Here is a 19,742-nt window from a genome sequence, read left to right as displayed (position 1 = left end):
TCGAGGATTCCTTCAATTGTTTCTGAGACAGGCTGACTGCCACGACTACCAGGGAGATGGTTGGCGTCAGGATGCATGACATTTTGCCTCGGTGCCCTGCTGCTAGGGAGATACAGTTCCTCATGTTTAACATCCGTGGTATTCCTAATAATTGGAACCAGTCTTTGTCACAGAGTGTAGTCTGAATGTTTTGGGCAAAGCGCATTGTAACGTCCTGAACGTCTCAGGATCGGTAAACAACACGTTAATGAGGACGCAACCACTTGTGTATGCTTAGATACTTTAATAAAGGCTTCAAAAGAATACAAAGAGTAACCAAAAGATATAGTCACTGGAGGTCTCCAGTCCATCTACGTTACCAGCCCACAGCACGGATGATGGTCTTCACCGTCCTCTGCAAATACACCGATCCCGGCGTATGCCAACAGAGGACAGGAAACGAAATGGCCGGCAATGCCACTCGGTATGCTGTGCGAGGCTCGAAGAGTGATGGGGGGGAAACGAGGAGACAGGGAAACACCCAGCCGGGGTCTCTACCTGAAGGGAGCAGCCGCTCAACCTCTTCCTCGGACTGCACCGGGACGCGGAGTCACCTCCGGGTGATGCGTCACCGATACCCAAATCACAACAAGGGGACAGAACCGAGAGCAGCAGCTCGATCGATCCTATATACGCCCAAGCCTGTAACGCGGCAAACACCTCCTGGTGTGCGTTACAGCTGGTAGTCCTTGTATCTCGTGTCTGGCTGGGAGCTACGACTCCTACCAGCTCAAACACCCAAGCGCCTTGACTCAGCCGAGTCAGAGCGGAGCTCAATGGTTGTCCGGTAGAGCTTCCGGGTCAGTAACAGGTTGCAGTTGGACAAGACACGGCCCAGGGAGTAACGACTCAACCTACCTCCGTTCTTGTCTGTCTGGAGCACCTCTCCGGAACGCTGCCCTTCACGAAGCAGGTACGTCGGTGAAAACACAATATCCGACAGCGTTGTACCTCCAGGTTCCTCCCTTTATAGGGCGTGTCTTCCTTGAGTTTATGTAACGTTTCTCCCGATTACATAAGGGCGTGGTTTCCTTGAGTTATGTAACGGCTCTCCCGATTACATAAGGGCGTGGTTTCTTTGAGTTATGTAACGGCTCTCCGATTTACATAACCTCTCAACCGCTAAGCATCCTGGGAGATGTAGTCCGTTTCCGCTGGTTACCGTTTCCTCCTCTCGCATGTCAGGAATCCTTGACAGTACATCCTCCCTCTCAGCGGCTCCCCACGGGGCCAGCACTGGCAGGAAAACGTCGATGGAACAAGGAAACCAAGCGCGGAGCATGAACCCCTTCAGCCGGTTCCCATGATTGCTCCTCCGGGCCATAGCCTTTCCACGCAACCAGGTACCACAGCTTCCCCTTGCGCCATTTGGACGCCAGTATGCCCGACACCTCATACTCCACCTCCGACTCCACGCATACCGGCCTAGGTGTCCCAGACGGCTTGGAGGGTGCTGGTTTGAGCAGTGATATATGAAAGACAGGGTGTATCCGCAACGACTGGGGCAAACACACCTTTACGTTCACTGGACCCACACACTTGGTAATTCGATAGGGGCCCATGTACTTGGGATGGAACACACTGTTCTTTCGAAACCTCATGTTCCTTGTGGATATCCAGACGTAGTCTCCAGTGCGGTACAGCGGCCCGGGCCTTCTCTTCCTGTCTGCCGCAGCCTTGTATCTTCTCTTGGCCTCGATCAGGACAGCCCTTGAGCGCATCAACGTGTCTTTAATGTGTGCCACCCTGTCCGCTGTGGCGGGAATCCTGTCCTCTCTGAACGGATGTAGAAACGGCAAGAACCTGGGATGGTGGCCATAGTTGCTATAGAACGGAGATGACTGTGTGGAGCTGTGAGTGGCGTTGTTGTAGGCTATTTCTGCAACCCATAGTAAGTCGACCCATTCTTCCCTGCCCTGGTCTACAAAACACCGTAGATACTGTTTGAGCGTTTGGTTCAGGCGCTCGGTTTGGCCGTCCGTTTGTGGGTGGTAGCTGGTGGACAGGGCGGTCTTGACGTGCAACGCAGTGCACCATGTCTTCCAGAATAGTGCAGTAAACTGCGACCCCCGGTCCGACACGATCACCCCAGGTAATCCATGCAGTCGTACCACATTCTTAAGGAGTAGTGACGCCAATTCCCCGGCCGTAGGGACTCTCTTGCAGGGGATGAAGTGCCCCATCTTTGTCAAGTAGTCCACCACCACCAGTATCGCCGTCATCCCCTGGTCTGCCGGTAGGCCCACCACGAAGTCCAGTGATATGCTATCCCATGGTCTATCCGGGGTCGGAAGTGGATGTAAGAGCCCTTGGGTTCGGCCATGATCGGCCTTCATGGTAGCACACGTAGAACACTCCTGTCCCCACCTCCTGACATCCACTCTCATGGTTGGCCACCAGAAATGCCGTCCCATGCTAGCCACCGTCTTTTCAAAGCCCAAATGACCTGCGCATGGAGAGTCGTGGCACCATATGAATGCTTGTTTCCTTAGCCTAGGCGTGGGTATCAACAGGCACCTGCCCTTCAGGGGTATCCCGTCCTTCAGCTGCCATTCTCTGTGACTGAGGAGCCACCTCCGCCATGCAAATGACCTGATCCCTCTCCTTATTCCCCTCAGGAACGTGTCCGGCTGGATCACCCCCAATATCATTCTCGGGGAAATGATGGAATGCTCGTTCGCAGGCAATGGTTCCTTAACTGCTGATTGACGTGACAGGGCGTCTGCCTTCCTGTTTTCCGTTCCAGGCCGATATGTGATGCGGAAGTTGAACCCCGCAAAGAAGATCATCCACCTCAACTGCCTGGGAGACAGGTGTCTTGTGGCCGTCATGAACTGTAGGTTCCTATGGTCCGTATACACCGAAACCACATGTCGTGCCCCCATCAACCAATGCCTCCATTCGGTGAAGGCGTCCTTGATTGCGAGAAGCTCCTTCTCTGCAATGTGGTAATTGCGTTCGGCGTCGTTGAGCTTGCGGGACATGTATGCAACGGGATGAAGCACCCCTGTGTCGTGGTTGCGTTGGGACAGAATAGCCCCCAGTGCCACATCCGAAGCGTCCGCTTCCACCACGTAGGGGAGATCCGGATCGGGGTGAGCCAACACCGGTGCTTTACCAAAGGCGCTTTTCAGGGCCTCAAATGCTGCGTTCGCTTCAGGGGACCAGACAAACTCTTTAGACTTCCTCAGTAGCTGAGTGATTGGGGCCACCAATCCCGAAAATCCATCAATAAACCGCCTGTAAAAGTTGGCGAACCCAATGAAACTTTGGACGTCTTTCACGCTTTGAGGCACCGGCCACTCTTTCACTGCCTTGATCTTGCGTTCCGCCATCTCCTGACCCTCCGGACTCAGCATCACTCCGAGGAACTCCACCGATGTGACGTGGAAGTCACACTTGCTGAGTTTACAAAACAGCATATTCTCCCTGAGTTTTTGGAGCACTGCTTTGACGTGGTGTACGTGCTCCTCCACACTGGACGAATAGATGAGGATGTCGTCGATATATACAACCACGTATATATCCAACACCTCCCTGAATACCTCATTCAGAAAGTACTGAAAGGCAGCCGGGGCGTTGCACAGTCCGAACGGCATGACGAGGTACTCAAATAGGCCGAACCTGGTCTTAAAGGCGGTCTTCCACTCGTCTCCGTCTCTCATGCGCACCAGATGGTATGCCCCTTTCAGATCCAACTTGGTGTAGATACGTGCTTTCTTGACTTGTTCCAGAAGTACACTGATGAGGGGTAAGGGGTACCTGTTTTTTATTGTTATCGCATTTAACGCCCTAAAGTCCACACAGGCCCTCAGCTCCCCATTGGCCTTCGGGATGAAGAAGAGCGGCGAGGCGGCCGGAGATTTGGACGGACGGATGAATCCTAGTTTGAGGAGTTTATCCAGATACCCCCGGAGATGCACGTTTTCAGGCTCTGTCAGGGCATACAGCCTGCCACTGGGAACGCTGGCCCCCGGCACCAGGTCGATCTGGCAGTCAAACTGTCTATGTGGCGGTAGCACTTCGGCCTTCACCTCATCAAACACGTCCTCGAAACTGTGATAAGCTTGGGGGAGAGCCACATCTTTCTCTGCCGCTGTAGCCACCGTCTGACTCCCGCTATTTCCTGCGTCCATGGGTTCCGGTCGTATGCCACAATGCAGGGTGCAATATGGTGACGTCATTTCGATGCGATGCGTTGGCCAATCCACCGAGGGGTTGTGTTTCTGTAGCCACGGCAATCCCAATATGACCCCGTATTGGGGTGCTCGGATGATGTTAAAATCAATGTTTTCCAAATGGTTCCTCCCATATTTCACCGGGATGGCCCCCGTGTGCTGCCCGATGGGCCCTGTCACCAATCGCCTTCCGTCCACTGCATAGACGTCTTCGGGTACTGCTTTGGGAATAAGCACTAGTCCTAGCCTGCATGCCTCGTTGTAGTCCATAAACATGCCCGTGGCCCCTGAATCCACCATGGCCACAACGGGTATCCACTGGTCGTGCACTCCCACGTGCACTGTGAGAAACAGGTGTCGTTGCCCTTTGGTGACCGAGTTGGAAAGAGAAGGGATGGATGAGTGACTCCGAGATGCCCCTTCATTGGTCTGGGAGTCCTCTAGTTTTCCGCCGGTACGTCCACTACGGCTGTTACCGACCGGGTGGTCCGATAACGTGACGTCATCGGCTTGGCAGGGCATTCACGTACGTAGTGGCCTTTTTTGCCACAATATAGGCACAATCCTTGTTTACGGCGTGATTCTTTCTCTGTGGCTGTGAGACTCGCTCGTATAGCGCCAATGTCCATGGGTTCCCCCTTGGCTGTGGTGGATGTTTCAGGACTTCCCACCGTCACATACGATGGAAGGGCCTTTCCTTTTCTCCCCTTTCTTTCGCTTAGCCTATGGTCCAACCGTAAGACGAGGTTGATAAGGCCTTCACATGTCTTGGGTTGAGGGTCAATATGAGCCACGGCGTCCTTGAGCTCATCGCACAGCCCTTGATGGAAGAGCGCCGTTTGTTTGGCAACAGGCCACTTGGTTTCCGCAACCAACCTACGGAACGCGTTGAGATATTGTACCAGGTCGTTGGATCCCTGTCTTAACTCAAGCATTTCCCGGTCCGCCGTGTACGAGTCAGCCCTTCGGTCAAAAACCTTCAGGAATTCTTCGCGGAAGGCACCCCAATCACACAAGATGGGGTCGTCCCTGCTCACCAGAGGTACGGCCCACTGTGCCGCGTTTCCAGCCAAGTAAGAAATAAGGAAAGCCACCCGAGACTGACTCGTGGGGAACGCCTTCGGTTTGCACGACAGATGCAGTGCCACTTGAGTGAGGAATACCTGCACTGTGTTGGGGTCCCCATTGTATCTTTCCGGTGCTGCCAAGGGTACGGCGACCGGCATTTCCACCACTACCGCAGGGTTTTGGTTCGTGAGGGAGGAGCTGGGCGTGAGCGGGTCCAACTGTATAGCATCCAGTCTGGCCTTAACATCGGCTGTTTCTTGTCTAGATGCTGCCAATTCAACTTGCACGGCCGCCAATGCAGCCAGCACATCATCAAGGGTTGCCATGTCTGTTTATCGACCAGGAGACAGTTAGTGTAGAGAAAGGTCGGATATTTTGTAACGTCCTGAACGTCTCAGGATCGGTAAACAACACGTTAATGAGGACGCAACCACTTGTGTATGCTTAGATACTTTAATAAAGGCTTCAAAAGAATACAAAGAGTAACCAAAAGATATAGTCACTGGAGGTCTCCAGTCCATCTACGTTACCAGCCCACAGCACGGATGATGGTCTTCACCGTCCTCTGCAAATACACCGATCCCGGCGTATGCCAACAGAGGACAGGAAACGAAATGGCCGGCAATGCCACTCGGTATGCTGTGCGAGGCTCGAAGAGTGATGGGGGGGAAACGAGGAGACAGGGAAACACCCAGCCGGGGTCTCTACCTGAAGGGAGCAGCCGCTCAACCTCTTCCTCGGACTGCACCGGGACGCGGAGTCACCTCCGGGTGATGCGTCACCGATACCCAAATCACAACAAGGGGACAGAACCGAGAGCAGCAGCTCGATCGATCCTATATACGCCCAAGCCTGTAACGCGGCAAACACCTCCTGGTGTGCGTTACAGCTGGTAGTCCTTGTATCTCGTGTCTGGCTGGGAGCTACGACTCCTACCAGCTCAAACACCCAAGCGCCTTGACTCAGCCGAGTCAGAGCGGAGCTCAATGGTTGTCCGGTAGAGCTTCCGGGTCAGTAACAGGTTGCAGTTGGACAAGACACGGCCCAGGGAGTAACGACTCAACCTACCTCCGTTCTTGTCTGTCTGGAGCACCTCTCCGGAACGCTGCCCTTCACGAAGCAGGTACGTCGGTGAAAACACAATATCCGACAGCGTTGTACCTCCAGGTTCCTCCCTTTATAGGGCGTGTCTTCCTTGAGTTTATGTAACGTTTCTCCCGATTACATAAGGGCGTGGTTTCCTTGAGTTATGTAACGGCTCTCCCGATTACATAAGGGCGTGGTTTCTTTGAGTTATGTAACGGCTCTCCGATTTACATAACCTCTCAACCGCTAAGCATCCTGGGAGATGTAGTCCGTTTCCGCTGGTTACCGTTTCCTCCTCTCGCATGTCAGGAATCCTTGACACGCATGTGGTGATGGGATAGTTTTCTGAAGACTGTGTAGCTGTAGGCAATAGAACGTAAATTTCCCACAGTTCTTGACCTGCTCTCTCAGATTCCACCGGTGCTGCCTGTGAAGTCCCATTTCCCCACTCCACAGGTTTTTCAACTTGGAACACCAAAAATAATTCTCCACTTTTTCTCTCAATAACACAAATTCTGATCCTGAATACTTGTAGATTACCAGCACATTACTTAGATGTGTTCAAAGCCACATTATATGGACTACAGATGATGCCGAACGCTGCAGCTAGACTAGTACCGGGCCTCTCCAGACCAGAGCAAGTAACCGCTGAGTGCTCGGTAATGTACTAAAATCTATTAACAGAGACAGGCAACACGGCCTGAATCTTTATTTGGCATCACCCTACAATAACCCTAAGGTCAGTCCATCAGGTCCAACTTCATTTCCCTAAAATCAAAAGTGTCAGAGTAGAGGATGGGGCATTTAGGGTCACTACAGAGTTTCAATAAAACCATTTTCCCCTGGCACACCAAGAAACTGACCATCTGAAGGTCACCACCACTTTTAAAACATGCCTCTGTCCTTGCAGCAATTAATAGCATCAAATGTTTCATGCAAATTGCAGACACTTTCTACAGCACCAAGATGTCCTTGAGTGTCCGATAGAGGGTTACGAAAACACACAATACATGTAAAACGCACCAAGGCTACTCACACAAATAATTTTAGTGGGGAAATTAGTAATTCTCTTTGTTTCCTGTAAATCACAACTGCGACACCTTACAATTATTGTCCTCGGAAATACGCAACTCGATGTTTCTCGTAAATGGTGTCTGGGGTAGACTTTACAAATATTTCTTTAGGACCTGAGTAATTATGCATGTCCTTTCTACACTGAAATCACCAGTTCTTTATAGCTACTAATTTCTTCTTTAAAAAACAAAAAACGGATTCACTTGCACTATATCACAAAATACACACACAATACTTTCTTTTGCATTCACTTATACAATCGTTCAGCTTCCCAAGCTGGAAAATGAGTATTTAATATTGCTCTATTGGGAGCAGGTTGATTTTGAGGAATAGGCTGGTTAAGGAAAAACTTCTTTTCCACACTCTTTGCCTTGGATTTTGCATATTTTACTTATATATTTGGCCGTGTGCAAATCTCCATGGATTATAGTTCTGTCAATAGAGGTTATTGGCATTTCAATAGTGCCCATTCTGCCCCTGATAAGACATTGCCTCGCTTTCAGAAATCCAGTAAGAACTTCAAAGTTGCACAAACATCTCGACCAGCATTCCAAAAATTGTGGGTTGCAAACAGAATTTCGGTGGATCAGGAAATTCTAAGCAATAAATAAAAGATGCCATTAAATTATGTGTTTAGCTTGTCACATTTGCTGCACTCCAAAGACAGAGATTAAAGGTCAGGCTATGTCTTCTGACAGATTGCTGCTTACTTTTTTAATATAGGGATTGGTGTTTACTTTTGTTTCTCCGACTGCAAAGTGAGAAGAGTTTTTAAAGTGTATTATGTAACAATCTTGCTGGAGAACAAGGGAGTATGAAAGGAAAGGCTGTAGGATGTCCTTTCGTTTTTTACAAAACACAAAATGTAAATACCTGTAAGTGAACTGTATACACTAAGCAGTAAAGAAAGGAAAAATGAAGCACATTTTTTTGCAATTCAAAAGCGTGCTGGAAACAGATTGGAATTTTAAAGTTCTTATAAGAGTTGAAAATGCAAACGCTTATACAGTATTCATGCCTCACAGGACAACACTGTTGGCCAGTCAGCAGCAACACGCATTAACTTCATAGAGCCCTATGATCTGTTAGCACTTCTAGGGAGTCATCAATGAACGTCCTGCAGGGCCCCACTTCCAGATATGCACATTGCTGACCTATTGCTCTAAGGTAATATCAGCAGATTCTTCGTAAACCCATGGCCACGAGATAGATGTGCAGATTCTTGGTAAACCCCTGGCCACGAGATAGATGTGCAGAGTCTTCCTAAACCCATGGCCACGAGATAGATGTGCAGTCTTCGTAAACCCATGGCCACAAGATAGATGTGCAGAGTCTTCGTAAACCCATGGCCAAGAGATAGATGTGCCGAGTCTTCCTAAACCCATGGCCCAGAGATAGATGTGCAGTCTTCGTAAACCCATGGCCACAAGATAGATGTGCAGAGTCTTCGTAAACCCATGGCCAAGAGATAGATGTGCAGAGTCTTCGTAAACCCATGGCCACGAGATAGATGTGCAGAGTCTTCCTAAACCCATGGGCACAAGATAGATGTGCAGAGTCTTCGTAAACCCATGGCCCAGAGATAGATGTGCAGAGTCTTCGTAAACCCACGGCCCAAAGATAGATGTGCAGAGTCTTCCTAAACCCATGGCTACGAGATAGATGTGCAGAGTCTTCGTAAACCCATGGCCACGAGATAGATGTGCAGAGTCTTCGTAAACCCATGGCCACGAGATAGATGTGCAGAGTCTTCCTAAACCCATGGGCACGAGATAGATGTGCAGATTCTTCGTAAACCCCTGGCCACGAGATAGATGTGCAGAGTCTTCCTAAACCCATGGCCACGAGATAGATGTGCAGTCTTTGTAAACCCAGGGCCACAAGATAGATGTGCAGAGTCTTCGTAAACCCATGGCCAAGAGATAGATTTGCAGTCTTCGTAAACCCATGGCCACGAGATAGATGTGCAGAGTCTTCCTAAACCCATGGGCACGAGATAGATGTGCAGAGTCTTCGTAAACCCACGGCCCCAAGTTAGATGTGCAGAGTCTTCGTAAACCCATGGCCCAAAGATAGATGTGCAGAGTTTTCGTAAACCCATGGCCCAGAGATAGATGTGCAGAGTCTTCGTAAACCCATGGCCACGAGATAGATGTGCAGAGTCTTCGTAAACCCACGGCCCAAAGATAGATGTGCAGAGTCTTCCTAAACCCATGGCCACGAGATAGATGTGCAGAGTCTTCCTAAACCCATGGCCACGAGATAGATGTGCAGAGTCTTCGTAAACCCACGGCCCCAAGATAGATGTGCAGAGGCTTCCTAAACCCATGGCCATGAGATAAATGTGCAGAGTCTTCCTAAACCCACGGCCCCAAGTTAGATGTGCAGAGTCTTCGTAAACCCATGGCCACGAGATAGATGTGCAGCGTCTTCCTAAACCCTTGGGCACGAGATAGATGTGCAGAGTCTTCGTAAACCCATGGCCCAGAGATAGATGTGCAGAGTCTTCGTAAACCCATGGCCACGAGATAGATGTGCAGAGTCTTCGTAAACCCACGGCCCAAAGATAGATGTGCAGAGTCTTCGTAAACCCATGGCCCGAGATAGATGTGCAGAGTCTTTGTAAACCCATGGCCCCGAGATAGATGTGGAGAGTCTTCGTAAACCCATGGCCCCAAGATAGATGTGCAGAGTCTTCGTAAACCCATGGCCACGAGATAGATGTGCAGAGTCTTCGTAAACCCATGGCCACGAGATAGATGTGCAGAGTCTTCGTAAACCCATGGCCACGAGATAGATGTGCAGAGTCTTCGTAAACCCATGGCCACGAGATAGATGTGCAGAGTCTTCGTAAACCCATGGCCACGAGATAGATGTGCCGAGTATTCGTAAACCCATGGCCACGAGATAGAAACGCAGAGGCTCTGTAAACCCATGGACACAATTATCATGGGCAATCAAAGCATCACTTCACTTGCTCCTTCCTCAGGTGAGAGGGTAGATAAAATACCTTCTTAGTTATGCAATGCTTTCTCTTAACTACATGTTTTCTATGTGATCTATGTAACAATGGCTGTAAAGCCTACAATGTTTACAACATCTCACATATACCCAGCACAGGTACGCTCCTCAGGTGGCAACCGTGATGCTCCCATATTACCCAACCCCAAGAAAAGCAACACAAGATAATGAACTGATAACATCCTATTTCAGCTAACAAACCTGGGGAGGGAAACATCCAATTTCACTCAACATTTCTCTACTAAAAACATAAGTTGAATGAAAAAAAAAAAAAGACATAAAGGTCGCAATTTCCAAAGTCTCCTCAGTCTTTCAGGAAGAGTGAAAGATGTGCATTTGATAGAGGCTTGCACAAGCTCAACTTTTTAGGAATACATTTGTATTGCCATTATAGGTAATAATATTCAATTACGCTTCACCACACACAATCCTGCTAATTACAATTATACAGTTAGTTTGTCTACCATTTTTGCCAAGGCACAAATCATGTTTCAGTCATAACAAGGGTCGGACTGGAACAGAAAATAAGTCTGGGTGTCAAAGCGAAAGTGGCCCCATTAGCAAATCATGAAAATGTTGAATGTGTAAAGACACACTATAGGTGTTTTGCAAGGTGTAGGGGACTGCATACATTTGAATTTTCTGCAAGAAATATTTGTGGTTATATAAGGGAAATCAACAATAAAAACCAGTCCACCAGACCATAAAACAGGCCCACACACACAGCCAAAAAGTGGCCCACACTCTGACCTATCAGACAGCCCTTCTGGCAATGACAGATTGCTTTATATGCCAATCTGATCCCGATTATATAATCTTGAATTATTTTCACCCCTTCCCAGTTCCACACTGTTTCACCAAATCTTAGCATGTTTTCTGAGGGCAGCCCATGAATTTGTATACGGGGTCTCTGGCACCATACAGCGGTCCATACCCAATGGCCACACCTCCAGGCTCAGCAGACCTTAATTCTGCCAAATTTTTGTAACATACATTTTTGCAATATTTAAGCAAAGTAAATTATGAACACTTTATCTTTATCTGTAACATCCAAATCAAAGATGTGCAGAATTGTCAGTTCTGGGTTGTCATCTATTTTCCAGGCCGATCCTTTTTCAAGGCCACAACAAAAATTGGTCTTTCTAGACCTAGCGCATGAGCTGCTCTGGCGAGAAATTTAGTAGCTGATTTTTAAAGTGCTACCCACAGGCTTTTGCCGGCCACCGGCTTGCTATTACGCGCACAAGCGCGCACGACGTGCACAGCTGCCATCTGGCTTGCTGTAATGGCTCATTAAGCCTTACAGCGCGCGTGTGAATCCCCTCCCTTCTCCCAATCCCTCCTCGTCAGCTTCGTTGTTTTCCTTTAACTTTCGCGCCGCGCGGCACCCCCCTAACTTAATTCAAAAAGTACCATTCTGTACATCATGTCAGTAATTGTAACTATACATAGTTTCCGCATTCATGCCTGTATCGTATATCATGTATGCCAACTGCGGGACAATTTCAATGCGTAAATCAGCAGCACAACACATTCCTGCACTGTCTATCTTTCAGCGTCCTTGATTGCCACCTAGCAATACATGCGCTAATTGCAGTCCCAAAATTTCCCAAGTGACTAACTTGGCAGTTCAACATATTTGCCCATTACCCTCCGGCTGGAGGCCCGACCAAACTGTATGCTTTCACGCAGTATAGCGGTCTGGTAGTTATCAGATTATTTTTAGACACACTTTGTTAGAAATGCCTTTATTGGGCACACACTGAACAAATTACTTCGCCGTAATCACCACACTTCACCCTCCTGATTTCTCTTTCCGCTCATCCTCTCACCACTTTTGACTTATACACACATTAAGCAGCATCTACTTTAGATTAAATTGCACACTGCTATACCGGCCAGTGACACGGTCTAATTTAGGTATCCCGTGACTCTCCCAGCAGGTGAGGGAGCTGGCGCAGAGCCCATGTTCCAATCTTTAACCACATGTGACCGCTAGCCTCCGGAAAGACTAGTGTCTTCCATTCCGGGGTCCACGAGCAGCAGAGTAGGCTACCACATTAGGGTCACTTAGGGTTGTAACAAGCGGCAGAGTAGCCACACGCTCTAGATTACACATCTGATTCACCCCATCATGTCAGGATCAGCATTGTAATTGTAATTATCCTACTAACATGCCGTTTATATTGCACATATTGCATGCTCCTTATCGGGCCATACTCCTAACAGGAGAGTCTTATCACTATGTCGACATAACATGCCTGACTTACTGCTAACAGTAAAGCAAATATCCATGTCATTCCAGTCCCAGTATGGTAAAAATGCTTTATAATGTTAGCAAACAACATAGAACAAGCATTAAAAATGCAATAGGTCTCGCCTTTCATTAATGTAAATGTAAATGTAAATGTATTGGACTTGTAAAGCGCACGGCTGCCCGTAAGCGTCCCGGCGCTTGCTTAGGGAACCCGTCCAGGTATTCCCCTGTGAGAAACCCCGGCAGGGTGTCCACAAGGTGAAAGCCAGGCATCCCGCCGCGAGGGGCCGTAGTGGAGATTAAGCAAGCTATTGCCCAGAGTCGCAGAGTGTGACCCCGTGAGTTGAGTAGGCACCAGAGCGAGAATTGTCGAGTCCGTGGAATTTTGAGCCCGAGACCCGCCGAGGCGGGGAATCGAACCCTGGTCCACGGTCGATCTCAGCTTCCGGGTCTGCCGCCTCTAACCACTGAGCCACGCTTCACGCTTTAAGTTAAAGCCATTGGCTTTGCTAAACAATACCATTAGCAAAGCAAATGGCTTTAACTTAATTAAAGGCGAGACCTATTGCATTTTCAATGCTTGTTCCAGATGGGTCTAATTCTACTACACTGCCAGATGAAATGCAAAGCTCGCCTTTCTCTTCTCCACATCGAAGACAATTTGGGGATGAATGTTTTCCAAACTGCAATAGCCTATGTGTTTGTCTCAACTTATTCATCTATTTTCTTCACCTGAGTGAGTGAGAGAATGACCAACTTGCACCAACGCCATTTTTATAAATGTATTTTGTTGACTTTTACATCACAGTTTGGTGAGCACAATAGCTTCACTTACATCTAATAATAAATCCTTGTCTATCCTATCCATACTTGTTTATAATTCACAAGCATAACATGCAAGATGTTCGGACAGTTACAAGAGCACAAACTGAACTAGCATCATACTGTAGTAAAGTGTAGCCACCTCAAAATCATAATCGCCTTCTCAAACTAACATCTCAGGATAGTTTACAACACATTAGCATAGGCATATCACCATACACTTAAAACAGAGTATCAAAGCTTTATAATTTGCAAACAAAGCTGTTGAACTGAACTGTTACTGCTGCAGGACAATCGACAACCATTTCCTCAGCATAAATAAAATAAACACACACACACACATTCACAGACTTCACTACAAAGACTTGATGCAGGGCCCAACAAATATTTTTACCTAAAATGGATTAAGGCTATTACTTATACTGTACGCTGGACCGACTACCTTTTCTGGCTAAACACAATGACATCAGATAACGAACGTTATGAGGATTAAAATAGAGCAAAGGATTTTTACATCACATGCCAAAGTTGTAAAAATAAAACTATGCTTAAAAAAAAGTAAAAACCAAAATGACAACACACTGTAAATAAATTGGCAAATGTGATGATAAACAGGAAAGGAGCTTGGAGCGACGTTTGTCACAGTGAATTCAGCGATAAACAAGAACGGAGCGACTCAAAACTTGGGCACCCATGTCAAATGTGAAGATAACAGGAATGGAGCTCAGAGCAACACCTGTCACAGCAAATGACAAAAAACAGGAATGGAGCAACAGAAAGTATGTGTGCTCGAGTTTCGGGCAGAAACCAATGAAAAAATAGTGCACTGAAACAAACAAATGGCCGAAAGTGAAAGCTTACTAGTAGTAGGGCCGTGCTCCTTGGAAGGAAGCAAGATATCGAAAGGAGGGACAAAGAACTCACATTAACCAGATGGAAGCAAGCCTTTTAGAAGGGCACACAAAGTAACAAATACAAAACGATGGACGGGCTGTGAGCCCACAGAGTAGATACAACATGTCTTGAAGAGCCAGCGCATGCACTGTCTAGGCGAGGCCTGAAAATGGTTCCAGTCAATAAGAAATCCCAGAACTGTCCAGAAATGACACCTACACTCCCAAAAAGCTATAAGACCACACTAGAAATTTTCTACACAAATGATAACAGCATAACAGTCTAGAAAAACAGTTTACCACAAAGCAGAACCTTAAATTGGTGACCGATTACTAAGTACATGATAAATAATCACAGACTAGAGATAGGAAGGAGATGGCTCAGACATATTTGGATAGAAAAAGCAGGCCAGATGTGTCAACTGATACCTGAGCCTTGTGGAAAGTGGGCTACCCCAACATATATGACATTAGAGGAAAAACAGACCTTCTATTATGAGGGATTCACATGCAGATCACAGACTTCTAACATCTTCAAAATGAACACAAGATTCGCAAACTGCACAGGGATATCTCAGAGGTGTCAGAAAACATAGCCCAGTACTTGTCACTCGTGACCCCATCTGAGAGAATCAGACCCTCATTTAAAAACGTGGGAACACTCCCAAATCCACAAAAGTTTAGGACATGTGTAAAAACATAAGTCAGACTAATGATTTTCATATTGTGCAGTTGAGAGAGCGAACAAAGACTTATTAACAAGGTGTCAGAGGAGAGGATGCTGGCAGGTGTAGAGTTTGGCAGAGCACCATGGTAAGTACAAGAAGGATATGGGGAAGATGGGGCTACGGTTGTTAAGGGAAGTTATCGTGGAAATTATATGAGCGATCCATCAAGACATCAAGTTGCTACAAGAGTGCACTGAATGATGCAAGCTGCAGGGTTTCCTTGTATAAGCTGGCAGGTCAGTTAGGGTGCAAGAAGAGGTGGACCCTACAGTGTGGAAGTAAAGACAGGCTGCTGCAGTTTTGGAGCAGTGAGTACTAGTGGTGCATTCTGTGCGATACTACTACAAGTTAAGTGCTTGGAGTGCAAAGAGTGAGTGGCACAGGCAGAGTGTGCATGGGGCCAGGCTGTGTACTATACAGACAGAGCAGAGCGTGCAGGTGGTATACGGCACAGTGGGTATAGGCAGGAGTACTGGCTGTGTGCAGAGCAGGATATGTAAGCTACATTCTGTGTATGGTACAGGCTCTGTACTTTACAGGCAGGGGTACTGGTTATTTGCACTACAGACTGTGCAGTACAGGAAGGGGCACAAGCTCTGTTCAGTACGGGCATTGTGTAAGGGTACAGAATGTGCAAGGTACGAGCCCTGATCTAAAGGCAGAGTTACAGGCTCCATGCAGGAAGCACAGGCTGCCTGCGGTACAAGCAGGCTGTGTACGTTTTTTTTCCCAGAGTTTTATATAGCGCGAAGTAGACCCGAACCGAATCAGGTATCAGAGCGCTTTACATATCACAAGTTACGTTACATGAGGACACACATTCATTTTAGGCACGGGGAGATAAGTGATTTGCCCAGAATCAGAGGAGGTTTTGGCGTCGTTACCGAGACTCGAACCCAGATCCCCAGGTCCGAGGTCGAGCGCCCTAGCCGTTAGGCCAACTCAGACGTGAGTCCCTTGCTCACTTTGCCACTGGAATCAAGCAAGCCGGGCTGAAGACGGCTGGAATGCCAGAAACCGGTCCTCGGTAGCTTGTTTCTGGTCCAGGGGAAGACCTGGCTTGGCAGTTCGGGCTGGACTGTTCCCATGAGGCACAGGGTCAGACTGATTTGCATATAGCCATGTCTGAACTGGGGTGGCAGAGTGGGCTAAAGAACGGTGATGGATTAAACCCAGATCTTCTGACTGGGTGTGAGTGTTTGATTGATTCAGATGCTCCGTCCATCACCAGCCCCTTTTGTACCGCTTTTGGCCGCCATAAGTGTGGCAGGGTATGCTCAGACGTGAGTCCCTTGCTCACTTTGCCACTGGATTCAAGCAAGCCGGGCTGAAGACGGCTGGAATGCCAGAAACCGGTCCTCGGAAGCTTGTTTCCAGTCCAGGGAAGACATGGCTTGGCAGTTCGGGCCGGACTGTTCCCATGAGGCACAGGGTCAGACTGATTTGCATATAGCCATGTCTGAACTGGGGTGGCAGAGTGGGCTAAAGAACGGTGATGGATTGAACCCAGATCTTCTGACTGGGTGTGAGTGTTTGATTGATTCAGATGCTCCGTCCATCACCACCCCCTTTTGTACCGCTTCTGTATTTTAGAGGCAGATGTACAGGCTCTGTTTAATGGGCATGGGTCCAGGTCTGGATTCTACAAGCATGGGTAGAGGTTCTGTGTTTTACATACACAACAGGCTCTGTTTGACATGAAGGGGGGGGTGGCACTACAGGCTGTGTTTATGGAGAGTACATACTGTCTGCGGTGTAGAAGCAGGCTGTGCAGTGCGAGCAGAGGGTGTCGTCTCTGTGCAGAGGTTGAAAGATAATATAAGTGAAACACCAAGGGTCGACCCAGACCGGTACCCGCGCTGCTCTAGCGGTTAGAAGAATAACTCACATCTTGTCCTTCTGATGCTGTCGCTTCCCCATGGTGGCGGTCGGATCCTGGGCTCGGTGAGACGACTGGGGCTGCTGCCAGAAACGGGGCCGTGTGTGCACCGGGAGGAGCGACGGTTCAGCACCGGAGAGAGCTCAACAGCGGTGCTCGAAACAGACCGGAAGTCACCGGCGCCGCCATCTTGTAGCGGAGCAGGGTCGGCGTCCTGCCCCTGCGGCCTAACGGAAACGACCAAGAGAATGGCGAAACACAAGAATTGAGAAAAAAATATTGTAGAGAGCTAAATATCCAGATTACCACTAATTAATTATGTTGTTCATCAGAAACTATGACAGTGTAATACATATGCGCGAATATTTTTAATGTTCTCTTCAATATACTATAACTCCAATAACATTGAATAATTAGCTTCTGCTCAAGTGACAAACTCTCCAATGGGGTGGTTCCAGCGGTAAACAATGTTCAGAGAGGCATGCAAAGATGGTCGCTCAGTCTCTACCACTAGAAGTCCTTCTTCTGCTTCGCCACCCTTCCATACTCACTTCCAGGATCCATAGACGTCCACGGACACAGTGGTAATCAAGAACTAGACCGCCAACTTAACGTTCTAAGTGTGCCCGATTCGGGTACCATGTTACTATTGAATACTTCACTTGCTTTTTCTAAAGTGGGCCTCTGCTAAATGTAGGTAATGGAAGTGTATGAGGCACTTTGTGTATCATTCCGTAAGTTAGTCATAGATGTTGTGGGTTTTAGGATTGTAGAAATGTTCTAAATGAGTGCTTCTTGAACCACACCTCACTCTTTAGGATGACAAACTTTCGCAACCCACCTAGCTTAAATGGAAATGAGTGGGGTAACTTTTTAATGTAACTAAAGCATCATATACTATGGCACTGCCATTTATAGACAGCCCATTTTCCATTCCAATGGCCACTACATTTGCACAGACATACACTTTTACTGATAAAACTATATTGCACACAAATGATAATGTGTGGAAATAGGGTTTTAATGAATATTTATCAACAATGCGTCACTATATAGTGTGCCTTGATTTCTTTCGACACTATTAAAATCTTTGCTTCCATCACACTTATGAATTACAAAAAAATGTGCTTCATTTTTGCTTTCCTAACTGCTGAATGTGTAAAGTTCATTTTCAGGTATTTACGTTTTGTTGTGTTATGAAAAATGGCATCCTACAGTGTTTCCTTTCTGTACCCTAGCAAGATTGTTAGATAATTCACTTTACTTTTCTTTCCTTGACTACAAAGTGTCAGGAGTTGACAAACACTAATCCCCATTAAAAAAAAATAAGCAGCAAGTTGTCAAAAGGCATAGCCTGACATTTGATCTCTACCTTTGAAAGACAGCAAATATAACAAGATAAATACAGAATTTAAAGGCATCGTTATTTAATGCTTGGACACTCTTGACTTTCATGATCCAACAAACATCGGCACACAACCAACCCACAGTGTGGGAAACACTGCTCTAAAATGTGGAATTCAATGGAGTTAGAAATTAGAATACAAATCAATGACAGTGACACCCTGCAAGAAACTAGTACCTGAACTGCTATCCCTTATTTAATGCAAATGATGGGAAGTACCCAGAAAATGTGTGCACACTTTGTACACACCCACTATCACAGTGCAGTCCACAACTCGACTTAAACAAGATTTAACAAGTACACAAACAGATGGTGTACCACTGAAAGTGGGGAGCAAGACTCAGCGGCATTTTCCCATTACTTATTGAGGTGTGGGACTCTTGATGGCCTTTATTTGGTCCGCTGTTTCTGTGTGTGTGGCCCCATCACTTTCTCTATTTGTACACCTTTGGAGTCCGGTTGTTATTAGCAACACACATTACTACTTGACTGTTTATCAAAGAATTTGATTACGGATTCAGGTATACTTGGTCACACTCGTTGTTCCCAGAAACTGCTTTGTGTTATATCAGGCGTGTTTTGACACCTGCCATGAAGAAGTCTATCTCTCTGGACGAAACGCGTTTGCTGTTCTGTTCATCTATAGAATTTTATGAATCGATTGAAAATAAAGGAACCTTTTTGAAAAACACCTTTGGCCACAAATCCTATAATTTCAGTGTATATGAGTTAGAAACTGCTACACTGCTCAGATTACTTTTGTAACTATCGCCGCCTCATGACACCAGGCAACTGGACTTTTAGCACAACCCACAAGGCTGCCAAGGTGCGAACATTTGTTGGCATGACCAGTGCCTTTGTGTCAAAGCAAGTAAAACATTTTGGATAATCAGCAACAGGTGAATATACACGTCATCATTCACCCTATGCTTTAGGTGATACCAGGAACTCAATCAAGGGAAGGGTGGTGTCCTCTGTAGTCACACATTCAACAGAAGGTACGCCATTCAAATCCACCTAGTGCGCTCCTGTCTCTGCCGATTGGTACAAAACAATTCTCCTGATTATAGTCTTTAGTCTCTAGTTCTCCAAGTAAGGAGCATGCTGGCATGTTCGCCCTATGTGGGAAGGGTATGCCCAGACATGGGCCCCGTGCTCACTACGCCACTGAAGTCAAGCTATCCTGGCTGAAGACGGCTGATAGCCAGAAACCGGTCCTAGGATGCTTGATTCTGGTCCAGGAAAGACATGGCTTCGCAGTTCGGGCTGGACTGTTCCCATGAGGCACAGGC

At 47.4% G+C, this 19,742-nt stretch overlaps 1 protein-coding gene across 1 annotated transcript in view; it reads right to left on the bottom strand.

The window, feature by feature from the left end:
• PPIL2 (peptidylprolyl isomerase like 2) overlaps positions 1-17,239 on the bottom strand; it is a 361,075-nt gene extending 343,836 nt beyond the window's left edge. The window contains exon 1 of the mRNA XM_078667958.1: positions 17,055-17,239. Within this exon, the coding sequence (XP_078524084.1) occupies positions 17,055-17,086 (32 nt within the window). The 5' untranslated portion in view covers positions 17,087-17,239. The remainder of the gene's footprint in view (positions 1-17,054) is intronic.
• Positions 17,240-19,742: the final 2,503 nt, after the last annotated feature.

The sequence above is a fragment of the Lissotriton helveticus genome, chromosome 11 (genome assembly GCF_964261635.1).
Source record: "Lissotriton helveticus chromosome 11, aLisHel1.1, whole genome shotgun sequence".
In the NCBI taxonomy this organism is placed as follows: domain Eukaryota; kingdom Metazoa; phylum Chordata; class Amphibia; order Caudata; family Salamandridae; genus Lissotriton; species Lissotriton helveticus.
The sequence above is the reverse complement of the archived record's forward strand: the minus strand, read 5'-3'. Positions and strand labels throughout refer to the sequence as shown.